The sequence below is a fragment of the Meriones unguiculatus genome, chromosome 2, assembly GCF_030254825.1.
Source record: "Meriones unguiculatus strain TT.TT164.6M chromosome 2, Bangor_MerUng_6.1, whole genome shotgun sequence".
Classification (NCBI taxonomy): domain Eukaryota; kingdom Metazoa; phylum Chordata; class Mammalia; order Rodentia; family Muridae; genus Meriones; species Meriones unguiculatus.
The window spans coordinates 73969836-73982876 of NC_083350.1; the positions used below are offsets into that span (position 1 = coordinate 73969836).

General features: G+C 44.2%; 1 protein-coding gene across 15 annotated transcripts in view; it reads left to right on the plus strand.

Moving 5' to 3' along the window:
• Positions 1 to 13041, plus strand: part of Osbpl1a (oxysterol binding protein like 1A) — a 170427-nt gene that overhangs the window by 101283 nt on the left and 56103 nt on the right. For all 15 annotated transcript variants that reach the window (XM_021656030.2, XM_021656027.2, XM_021656032.2 and 12 more), the window contains one exon: positions 1492 to 1654. In XM_021656030.2, the coding sequence (XP_021511705.1) occupies positions 1492 to 1654 (163 nt within the window). The remainder of the gene's footprint in view (positions 1 to 1491; positions 1655 to 13041) is intronic.

Consider the following 13041-nt stretch of genomic DNA (forward strand, 5'->3'; position numbering starts at 1 on the left):
CTGGAGCTGTTCCCAGATGATGAAGATTTAACCCGGTTTGTTCGATGAAGTGAGCCTTGAAGCTAGACTGTGTTGTATGAGTTATTCCCATAATTCTCACTAGAGTATTAGGCCTGATATGCAGCTTAAGGATGTCAGGGCCACAAAGGCTCCTAGAGTCAGACAGAGGGAAATGATTCCTCCTTCGGGCATTAGAAAAGTCAGGGAGTGAAGGGGTCAGCAGAGTAGAAGAGTGAAGCAATCGGCATTGTGAAAGAGTCCCCAGCCTTCAGATCTGGACATCTGAGGCCTGAGAGAACTGGGGGGCAGTTGCCTAGTCAGTGCCTTTGACAGCCAGGGAGGGCCTGGTTGTGGGCCTCCAGCAGCACGATTCTTCTGCTAAAACTGACCGCTTAGAGGTTTTTGTTTCTTGAGACAGGTCCTTACTCCATTGCCTGGGCTAGCTCCAAATTCTCCATTTTTGTGCCCCACCCTCCCAAATCCTGGGAGTACAGGCATGGACCACCACAGCTACCTTTAAAACGGGCATTTTATGTTTGGGAATGCATCTGAGAAATGGATTCTGCTGCTAAATTGAAAATACAAGTTGAAAGACCATTGTGCAGAGTACTGCTTAGCCTGTGAGGTAACGGTGAAAACCTGTCACAGGCAGAAACTGCTGAAGTCATTTCTGAGGATACATGGCAGCCACAGCAGACAACGTCTTTGCCTCCCAAGTGAGGTGATGAGCAAGACAAGGAGTTACCAGTGATTTCTGGAGTTCTTGATTGATAAAACTCAGGACCAAGCCCAGTGAATGCTACATTGGGAGATTTAGAGGCTTTAGTGCAGTGTAGGGTCAGACTGTGCAAAGGACAGCACTGTTTCAAAGGCCAAAAGGTCTGGCAAGGCTTTACCTTCCTTATAATCCTATCTTTTTACTTATTACTCATTCATTCATTCTTCATTCAGGCTTACTAAGTTAAAGGCAAAATGGAGACTTGCAGTAGAAACTGGGAAGTAAAAATAGTAACATTTTCATTGCTTATTGTTTGTTTCTTTATTTGATATTCTAATTGTTTAGGAAATAAACTGGGAGACTCCATCTAGTTTGTGTATGTTTTAACACGTGGGATAATGTGAAATCTTTTTGTTCAAAAGCTTATTGAAATGACTTTCTAAAAAGTTTCATGATTAGTGTTGAGGAAGAAATGTTATTTTTTAAAATATAATTTTCAAATTGACTAATGCCTTTTTCTTTTACCAGGATCCTCATAATTTGAGCTGAATTTGTTTGGTAGTTCTTAATCTATTTTCATTAGCTAAGCTGTTGTGAGGAAAAGGCCCCTTGGGAAGAACAAAATTAGCCTAGTAATTTTGCTCATTCATCTGTATGTGTAACTCAGCAGCTTTCATTTCTGACATTGCAGTGGAACTAAATCAAAATCAAGTAATTTTTACATCTTCTGAGAGAGCCTGCCACTCTGAATTCTTGTGTCTCTGTTCTGCTAGGTGAGGAACTTTAAATTGGAACAGGAGCAAGAAAAAAACAAGATTTTGTCAGAAGCGCTGGAGGCCTTAGCCACCGAACATCATGAACTAGAGCGGTCGCTGGTGGAAGGGTCCCTGCCCGTCAGCGTCCTCAGCGAGGAGGAGTTCTACGATGCGCTGTCAGGTAACGCCATGGCAGCGTGGCGGGGGCCGCTGGCGCTGCAGTCCCAGGCTACACTGCTTTAGCAGTCAGCGCCCTGCCTACCGCTCAGGGGTACAGGGTGTGTGTATGCGTGTGAATGTATGTGTGCCTGCCTGCACAGGTGCACATGTGAATGCAGGCCTGCGCGCGCGTGTGTGTGTGTGTGTGTGTGTGTGTGTGTGTGTGTGTGTGTGTGTTTAGAAGGCAGCCTTGGAAACTAGTTCTTGCTCCCACCTTGTCTAAGACAGGGTTTCTGTTGTCCACTACACCTGCACAACAGCATCCAGGGATTCTCGGGTCTCTGCTTCCCATCTGGCCATAGGAGCATGAGGATTATAGGTGTGCATGAGGGTTGTATGTATAGACTAGCATTATGGGTAAGTACTAGGATTATAGGTTACACCAGGATTATAGGTTACACCAGGATTATAGGTTACACCAGGATTATAGGTTACACCAGGATTATAGGTTACACCAGGATTATAGGTGTGCACTACACTTCAGGTTTTACATGGGTTGCAGGGATCTAAACTCACATCTTCATGTTTAGATGGCAAGCACTCAGCCCAGCTGTTCTGGGGGTGTGTGAGACTGTCTGTCTGTCTGTGTGTGTGTGTGTCTATATATCTGTCTGTCTGTGTGTGTGTGTGTGTGTGTGTGTGTGTACACCTGTGTGTGGCTTTTAAGACAACAACCTGAAGATTGGTGACAAAAATTCAACACTGAGTGAGTGAGATGGCTCTCACTGTGAAGGCATTTGCCACCAAGCAAGAAGCAGCTCTCAGAAGCTGTCCTGCCCACACAACATGCCGTGACACCCATGTTCCCTACGAGTAACATATTTCTTTAATCCTAGGAGAGTTGCTACTTCAAATGAGCCAAAATGGAGCCTGCGTATTTTGAAAGTTTAAGATGTGCTAGGATCGGAATACTTTGAAAACTGCACGTTTTGTTTGCTTCTTTTTCAATGAGGGCTGCCTGACTACCGTGTGGTGCCAGCTCTGTCACATGCTCTAAGGAAACAGAAAGAGACAATGGTTTCTGTCTTGAGAAAGGTCTTTAGGGTTCAGTATGCTAGAGGCAAAGAAGATAGGAGGCAAGTGTAGCTGGAGCAGAAAAGGGAAGCGCCTCACTTTGCCCAAGGACAGCGCGGTGCAGCGTGTCAGCCCCGAGAGTGGTGGTTAGTGCTCCCAGCATGGGCAAATGAGAGAAGAAGGTAGGATGGCGGTGGGCAGTGTGGAGAAGGTGGGACTGCTCAACAGTGTGGACTCTGTGTGTACCTGGGGTACGGTCTCGCTTTGGAGGCCGGGCTGGATTGAATTTATGGTTGTGCCTCAGTCTCCCAAGTGCTGGGACTACGGGCATGCACCACCGTACTTACTGAGTTTTGGTCTTAGAAATTGACACTACAAGTTTTAAAATGCATGTGAACGAGGGAGGGGAAGGTTGCAGAGCACAAGGTAATTGGAGATGAGTGAGGTTGAGACAATTTTCTGTGGAAATGAAAGAGAGGAAGAATGGAGAGAGATGGCAGAACTGAGAATAAGATGTTAAGCCAAGAAAGCTGAGGCACTGGGTGAAAGCACAAGGCGGGAGGAGAAAAGTGGACTCAGGGGACTCTTTATAAGATGGAATCAAGCATTGTTAGCACAGTGTAGGAGAGTTAAAAGGGGATACACTTTAATAGCCGATTTAGACGTAATCAATTTGGAGATGGTGGCATTGTCAGTTAGATGTGGGATGTGTGAAACTGATGATTCATGTTGGGAAGAGGAAAATGGAGGATTTGAATAGAGACTGAATGACAAGGGTAAAGGTATTTACTGTGGTGGGAGGCAGGAGGTTAGTGTAATTAACATTAAAGATGGCTGACATTTATTGAACATCAAGTCTGTCCTCTGTCACTGATGTTAACTTATGCATTCTGTAAGGGACTTCCTAAAAGAAAATGAGTAGAATCCAGGCAGTAGTGGCACACGCCTTCAGTTCCAGCACTTGGGAGGCAGGGGCAGGTTGGTCTACAAGTTCTAGGATAGCCAAGGCTATACAAAACAAAAACAAAACAACAAGAAAGAAGCATCACAGTGTGGTTAGCAGAAATGTCCTGTGGCTCACAGAGGTCAACACTTAACCCCAGTTGGTGGTGCAGTCTTCAGACGGTGTGTGGTCTTGCTGGAGGAAGCATGTCCATGGGCATTGAGGGCACGCCTGCCCGCTTCTGGTACACTCTCTCTGCTTCACGTTTGATGTGGAGATGCAGTCTCAGCTGGCTCTGGCCGCTGCCGCCTTGCCTCCCCAGCGCTGTAAGCCCAGATAAAGGCTTTCTTCCTGATGTTGCGCTTGGTTATGCTGTTTTATCCAGAAAAAATGCGCTGAGCTGCCTAACACGGGTGCTGGGAACCAAACTTGAATGAAGAGAGGGACTGTGCCATGCCTCAAGTAGTCTATACAAATTTTGTTCCATTTGCTTAAACATAGGAGTTTATCTGTGGCTTCTCTCCTATTGCTTACTACAAATTTAGGGGCTCACAGAACAGTGGAAAAGCTGCACTGAAATGAAGTTTGGTAACCTCTGTCCAAGCCTGGACCTCCTGTTGACCTGGCACAATTCATGGAGATTACAATGGCTCTTGCTGAGAAATGACTTCATTTTCACAATATATTGTCTACATAGTGGGCTGTCTTCGCACTGCCTCCTTCACTTCTGCTATGAAAGAAGAAACCTGACCCTTAAATAGGCTAATCCTTTTTGTCCTGCTACTCAGCATCTTCCCAAGGAGACTTAGCTATTACTTTATTCACTTCTGTTTACATACCCTGTAAGTTAAAATGCTAACTTAAAGTTAGACTTAAAGAGTAAAGATTGCTTCTCTCAGAGTTCCAGCACCCAAAAGTCCTCAAATCAAGATATCATCAGGGCTGTGTTCTTCCTAGAAGTTCTAGGAGAGAATCTAGTTAGTTCCTGGATCTAACAACCCACCTGCATTCCTTGGCTGCACGTGCAGCCCTCATCTTCCCCGTCAGAGTAGATCATCTGCAGTCTCTGATTCTAGCCATCCTCCTTCCTTCTGCAGGGACCCTGTGATTACACTGGACTCACCCCAAGAGTCTAGGACATTCTTCCCATCCCTGGAATTTTTTCTTAAACCTGTAGAATTCTGTTCACCAGGCAAGTAGCACAATCATGGATTCTTTCCCTGCTCTCCTACAAATTCATACTTTCTTTTAAACCAATATGTATATATTATATATATCTTCTTAATTGTGTATGTATATTCTGAAATGTAACCTATTCAGTGTATAATGCTACCTGAATGTAGGCTTTCAGGGCTGACCATTTAGCACTGGACAGCAGTTGGTGTGGTCTTCTGGGTTGCTGCCTCTCTGCTTCCCAGCTCTTCCCTCACCGATGGGTCTTTCCCTAGGGCTGAGGCCTCATGGGCTTTTCTCCATCCAGTTTGGCATGTTTGTTGGTGTAAACTTGTTCAGCTCACATGTGGCCTGTTATGTTGGTAAGACTTTAAGGGGTATAGCTTCTGACATTGCTAAGACAGGCAATCTTAAGCAAACTCCGTGATCCTCTGGCTCCTACAGTCTTTCTTCCTCCTCTTTCTCAATGTTCCTTGAGCCTTGAGTGCAGGAGTATTTTGAGGATATGTATTTTGGGTCTGGGCTCCAGGACTCTGCCTTTGGATTGTTTGTTGTTTTCTCTGGTAGTCTCCAAAAAGAGAAATATTTTTGATAAGGGACAAAGGCTGTACTTACCCATGGGTATGTGGTGGTTTGAATAGAACTGGCCTCCATAGAACTCATGTGTTTGAACGCTTGGCCATAGGGAATGTACCATTTGAAGGGCTGTCCTTGTTGGAATAGGTGTGGCGTTGTGGGAAGAGGTGTGTCACTAGGGATGGGCTTTGAGGTCTCAGAAACTCAAGCCACACAAAGTGAGGTCTTCCTGGTGCCTGCTGATCCATTGAGAACTCTTAGCTTCTCCTCCAGCACCACGTCTGCCTGCACACCGCCATGCTTCCCGCCATGGTGATAATGGGTCAAACTTCTGAAACTGTACACAGGCCCCCTTAAATGTTTTCCTTTATAAGGGTTGCCATGTTCCTGGTGTCTCTTCACAGCAATAGACACCTAAACTAAGGGTATAATGACAAAAGTTTAGAGACTGTTGTTAGCGTTTATACTGTCTTAGTAAATTAGTAGTTTTCGATTTTCCTTCAATGACCATGACTTCATGAGCACTGAGTAATTAGCTAGGTCTCCAGTACCAGGCATGTCTCCCTCTTGTGGGAGACATCCAGTTAGAGAGCTGTTGGTTAATGCCAAGGTATGTGTGCTGCTACACATGTGCCGTGTCAGTCATTGCCATGGTCATGGGCATCATAGCTGGGCGGGACTGTTGGTTGCCTCCCTACCTTGGAAGATTGCTTGGTGCCTTTGCAGTATCATGAAAACCAGTGCTCAGGGAGGGGGAGTTCAGATCAGTTCCAGCTCAGCAGTCTCTGGGTCCTCCTTTATCAGTATGTGGCGTCTTCAGCAAGAGAGGCTTACCCTCTACCTCTTGAGGTTAACCAAGGTCATTGGCAGTAGTCTCTATGTTATAAGTTCTTGGCCAGCCCTGACCAACAACACAAAAGAGGACTTACCATGTCTGGCTTTGGGGCTTTTATTAGATGATCTTTGGCTCTTGGAGGGAGCACTGTCAGCCCAGAGGAGAAAGGTTCTTTAAACTATGTATGTACGTCTGTGCACAGAAGTTATATGTAGTGGGGTTTTTGTTCTTTTTTCTTTTGGCAAGCAGTTAATAATGTGATTCCCTGTGGCTTTTTCAGGTGTTGTTATTTTACCCACCTCCCTCCTTCCTCCTTCCATTTCCGATGTCAGATCACTTGTACCTGATAAATCCCTTTACCCTTCCCATCCGTTCTCTGTTTCCCATCATCCTCCTGTCTAAAGTGCCCCTTTCCCCATTTCCCGTCAGATCGCTTGCACCCTACTCTTCCCCTCTCTGTTGTTCCCGAACCCCGCATTCTGGCAATGGTCCCGTTTTAATTTCCTGGTTTCTGGAGTTACTACAGGCCATGTATTTACATCGAAGATTTGGAACTAGGAGCCTGTAATACAGGAGAGCATGTAACATTTGTCGTTCTGGGTCAGGGTTACCTCACTCTAAGCTTTCCTGTTTCATCCGGTTACCTGAAAACGTCATGCTGTCATCTTCCTTTAAATCTGAATACTGTTCCATAGTGTAGATGTACCACATTTTCACTATCCATTTGTTGGTTGTAGGCATTTACAGTGTTTCCGTTTCGTAGCTACTATGGGTAAAGAAGCAGTGAGCTTGGCTGAGCAAGTACCTGTGGAGTAGAATGTGGGTCCTTTGGGCATATGCCAGGGAGGGGAATAGGCTGGTAATATGGTAGATTTTATTTATAGCTTTTTGGGATTCTCCACACTGATTTTCATAGTGGTGGCACCAGTTTGTAATCCAACAGTGAATGAGGATTTTCTTTTCCCCCAACCCCTTCATCATTTGTTGTGTGTTGTTCTGTTGACCTCTGCCCTGGGATAGGGTAAAATTTCAGTTATTTTTATCTGAATTTTCCTAATTCCTGGGGCTAACAAACATTTTTTTGAGATAGATCTTAAGCCATTATCTTTCTTCTCTTAAGAACTCTCTCTTCAGGTCTGGTAACCATTTTCAATTAGGTAATTTGTTTCGACTTTGTTTCTGAGGTCTTTCACTAAACTTGGAGCTGGACAGTTCAGCTAGGCTGGATGGCCAGCAGGTACCTGAGATCCACTTGTCTCTGCCTCCTTAGCACTGGGGTCATAGATGGATGCTGCCATGCCTGGCTTTTATGTGGGTGCTAGGGAACCCAATATGTGGGTGCTTAGTTCCCCTTCTTGTGTGGCAAGCACTTTACTGAGCAACATTACTAGCCTTTTAGTTTTAAACTTTTTTAATAACAAAAAACAAAGCAAAACAAAACACAGTTTAAAGTTTGCTTTTCTCTTGAGAAGTAGCTAACTTGTGTCACCTTTTTTTTTTTTAAATAAATGAAAAGATTCTTTGATTTGCCTAGATGGGATTTCACATGATTTCCTGTTTCCCTTACTGTGTCCCTTTGAGCATTTCCAGATACACAGGATCAATGGAAATCTACTAAGAGTGAGAAACACCTACCATGACACAGAGCCAATGGTGCCATGTAATATTTTTTTCCAGCTAGTGGGATCTTTTGAGAAAATTATTTTTCCAGTTTCCTTAGTGACTAAATATATGACAAAATTCCATAAAGTGGACAGATTCTTTTCTTATAATTTGATTAAATTCCCTTGAGTTAAGTTATTTAAAGGGAGAAAAATCTAGTAAGGCATCCCTTTCTGTGCTTACTGTGGTGTGTGTGTGTACACCGTCTGTGAGCACCTGTGTGTAAAGAATGAAATGACTATATCCAATAGAATCTCAACTATGGCTCAGGGGACATTTTGTGGGGAAAATGCCAAACATTCAGTGCAAGTTGAAGCAAAAATATTTAATTAGAACCTAAGTGCTAGCTAGTTCTGTAGGGGAAAAAAAAACTTAATTCTGCTAGCAAATACACTTTTTGAAAAAGTAAGTGGTTCTCCCTGTGTATTTCTGCCTCTCCATTTCACTGTTTGCTTTAAACTGCCTTTTTCTCTCCTAGGGCTCTGTGGCTCTCAGACACCCCTCTTCTGCAGTAGTAGACACCTCTTTTGGAGCCGTGCATTGCATAGTCCCTGACTCTTCAGGATGCAGAGCCATCTCTGTCTCCCGTGCTGATGTGCTCAGCACAGCAGCAGCAGCAGCTGCCTGGCCACTGCAGCTTGTTGAAGAAACACCCCCAGCGTCTCTGTCTCTCTTACATGCATATTGAGCAGCAACAATAATCCCAAGGTTGTCAGCACTTGCTGATTTCTTGCATCTGTGCTCACTGCTTTGGATAGCCAAGGATGGGTGGTGACAGAGGAGAAGAGAATGAGATGGGATGGCCCCAGAAATTAAACTTGGGCTTTAGTGGCTGTCAGGCAGCCCCACGAGACCTCGGAGCATGGGAAAGCAGCAGCAGCTTGGGGAAGAAGCCAAGCTGTAGAATTTACAAGTCTGTGGCCATTTTCTAAAAAGAATTACTCTTCAAACACTTAGGACTGTGTTTATTCTCTAGTCTTAATGGAGAAACCCCTGCCTGTGACGATTGTAAGCTCAGGATGATTCTTTCTGTGTTCACTTTCCTTTTTTAGAAATGTGCTGAGATTAGCTGCTCAAGAATGACTCTTGACAGGCTTTCCTGTTACTACTGTTTGGATTGAAATTTCCAACTATACATAAAATTCAATCATGAATTGTGTCACATAACTCAAGCAGTTTTAACCTTTTTATCAGTTTAAGTGCCAGGAATTGATAAATCATACCTTTTTTCAATAAAACAAAACCAAACCAAAAACAGATAAAATAGAGGATGCTAAATGGCTTACTTTGGCATATAGAATTGGTGACATAAAATGATAGTGACCTATGCCAAACAGCAGACCCCAGCAGATGCCACAGTAGTTGATAAGGAGTAATGGCTTCTACCCCTAAGGTGTGTATAGGGATAATACAAGATTGGACCAGCATTGATAAGGGTGTTGGTAAAAGCTAGAAAGTGTGCTGTGAGCATTTAGTAAGATACCGTTTGCTGTCCTTTGGGTTCCATTCCCATTCCTGTAACTCTTTCACTCTGCAGCTTAACTTTTAATAGCTGTGTATTTTTATCTGGCCCTCTTCTGTCTTGTTTCCCTGTTCTCTGGGCCTGCTGGTATTTGCTGATCTGAGCTACATCTTTACATCTCATGTTTCTACTGCCCTGTGTACTTGATAAAGACTTAAATGCTGCCTTGTTCTTTTTATTTTTTGTAACACTTTCGTTTCTTATTTGCCTTAACAGTGTGAGTTCCTTAAGGGTGGAGTCTCTGTGATAAACTGGTCGATGCACAGCCCAGAAGACTCAGTACCACAGGATGTGGCTGTTACTAAGCCTCCTCTGTAGTGTGTATGGTATAGCCTTCTGGAGTGGATATGACTGTTAACCACATCCCTTCTGTAGTGCAGATGGTACAGTGTTGTAGACTATCAATAGTGGGAGTCTTCTGTTTGTCCATTTATGGCATTCAGAATTACCTATGTGCTTATTCATGCTGTGTGTATGTTGTAGGTGTGTACTAGGGAATGCAGTTTATCCTTTAAGTTTTGGGTTGACTTTGGATGTTTTTTGTTTGTTTGTTTAACTACATAGTCCAGCTTCATCTTGAACTCACTATGTAGACCATGCTGGACTTAAATTTGTCCTTCTTTTCTCAGTTTCCCAAGAGCTGGGTTTAAAGGCAAGCACTACTGAACCAAGAATTGTATGTGTGTGTCTTTGTGTCTGTCTCTCTATCTCTGTCTCTCTTTTTGTCTCTCCCTTTGTGTGTGTGTATAGTTTTCTATTCATTAAATCAATGACTGCATTAGGATTTATTGTGCATTTTGTGCTTCCTAAGCATTGTTAGGTTTTGTTAGTCAAATATGTTTTAGGTGCCTGGTGTCTCAGCTGCTCGGTTAGCAATAAATGTACCCAGATAAGAAAGACCCAGGCTTTGACATCAGTAGGCTTGTTGGCAGGCTAGGAGGCGAGATCATAGGATAGGAGACAGTGACATGTGTGATAAAATATCTGCTCTTTCGGTCCTCTGCAGCTTCACTCAAACTTCAGACCCAAGTTTGTTTACTATATAATGTTTGCCTCTGAAATCTCAATTTCATACACTCCATAACAAGACCTTTGTCTCCTTTCTTTACTGCATCCTTACAGCCCTGCTCCAACATTTCTTTGACTGCACTAAGGCATTGTTCTCTGACCCCTGTGTAGTCACTCCCTCCTTAGATTGCGTGAGCTATCCCATTATCTCTTGCAGTCTTTCCTATGTGTACTCACCTTGCTGGGTTCCAGACCATGCTGCTTCTTCTGTGTTATCTCCAGCAACAGCTTGCTAGCCCAGGCCAGTGGTCTTTTTATTTTAAATCCATCGCTGTTACTTCTGTCCATGTTTGCTGCCCACCAAACCTATTACATTTTTCTAGTAATTTTGGATGTGTATTTCATAATTCATCTCTCACCAAACATTTGTCTTCTCCTCCAGCCAATGGAGACATTGCCTATGTCATTGAGAAACTATCTTGCTACAAAGCCAGAACCACATAGGCATGTGCGCTTCTGTGCCCTTTTGTATTCTGCAGACATAGATAATAGGGGCTGTGTGGTGGTTTGGATGAGAAATGTCCCCACTAGTCAACTGTATTTGAACATTTGGTTTCTGGTTGGTGCTGTTTGGGAGGCTGGGGAACCTTTCAGAGGTGAGCCTTGCTGGAGAAAGCACATCATGGGGACCATGGAGAGTTTGGAGCCTTGCTGCCTTTCCAGTTCTCTGCTTTCAGCCTGTGGGTGGAGCCCTTTTAGCTTCTTACCCTGACTGACTGCTGCCATTCGCCCCTCTCCATTACAGATTCTCTCTCTTTCTCTCTCTCTCTCTCTCTCTGGAATTTTAAGCCAAAGTAAACTCTTCCTTACGTTGCCTTGGTCAAGATGTTTATCCCAGAAGCAAAACAGTAGCAAATACCTGTGCCTCTTGCTGTGACAGGCCTGACGATGTTGTTTTATGGAAAGATATGGAAGACGCTGGAACTTTGGACTAGAAAATAATCAGTTTCTCTCCATGGTATCTGCTTTCATCTTCTGGGTTTCTGCCTGGCTTCCCTCAATGGTGGACTGTGATCAGCATGTATAAGCCAAATAAGCCCTCTCCTCCTGTGGTGGTCTCAATGAGAATGGACTCCACAGCTCATGTTCTAATGTTTGCTCCCTTCGTTGGTGGAGCTGTTTGGAAAGGAAGGATTGGGAATTGTGGTTTTTTTTTTGGAGGAGGTGTGTCACTGGGGACAGGCTATAACGTTTCAAAAGACTAGTGTCATTCCCACTGTGCCTCCTTACTGGAGAAGCCAGGACAGCTCTCGGCTGTCCCTGCTGCCTTTGTTCTGCCATCATGGACCCTAAGCCTTTGAAACCATAAGCTAAGTTAAACACTTCCTTTCATAAATGACCTTGGGCATGGCGTTTTGTCTCAACAGAAGAGGAACTGAGACACTCCCCAAGTTACTTTTGATCATGCTGCTTCTCACAGCAGCAGGAAAAGGAACCAAGGCAGTCCTTTACTGAAGCCAGCCCCTCTGTGCCTAGAGTTGTAGCCCCTGCATCATTTGTCCTCACCCAGTTAGCAGTGACTCCCTGTCCTGATGGGTGTGTCTTGAAATAACCATCCTTGGTCATAGACTTGCCTCTGCTGTTGTTGAGGCTGCTGAGTGCTCATGCGCACAGCCAGACATCTTCAGCGCTCTGTTGCCTGATGCACTGCTCCCTGCTCCACACTTCTCCCCACAGGTTTGATACAGTTGCTGAAGCTATTCTCTTTCCTTCTTCACTTAACTCTTTCTACTCTCGAATGTTCTACCTACAGGCTCGTGCAACCACACGCGGCCAAGCATAGCTATCAGTATAGGCAACAGAAAAACCACAACTTCCTTAAAACATGAGAGCTTTCTAGACCATGGACTTTGTGACAACATGATGTTGCTCTGTCAATGACTGAATAAGCCATGCCTGCATATTAGACTCTCTGTGCTCTGAAGTGTGCTCTCTAGACCAGTAACGTGGAGATCTCCTCAGAACTTGGTCGTTACATAAAATCTGAGGCCCCAGTTCAGAGGCAGAAATAAGCTGCACTTTTTACAATTCCTTGGTGACCCAGATGTACATCAAAGCCCATGCAGTATTGATTCCATGCCTTTAGACTCTCCTCTGATAACCATCAGCTCTGTCTCCAGCCCTACTCTTGACCTGGATTTCCAACTCATCTAAATACTTCCTTGATGTAATACTTAACTGTATAATGGGGACACCTACATACGTTAAGTGTCTATTAGGGAACTCTTGAGTTCTCTCACACTGCCCCTTCCACAAGTTTGACTTGTGTACCTTGGTAAACAGAGGGTCTGCATCACCGTCCCTAGAGGCCAGTGTTAAGAACTTTTACCCTATCCATCATAGATTTTTTTTTCATTTTTTTTTCTCACATTCAATCCATCATCAAATCCTGTCAGATCTACCTTTAAAGGACAGCAGAACCTGGACATGCCCGCTTGTTCTAGCTGGTCCCAGTCTCCTTGTGGCAGCTGCCTTGTCTCTGTAGCTCTCTAACTTGCTCACTGCTTCTACCTTAGCTCTCACAGTATTTTAATATGGTGCTGAGGGATCCTCCTT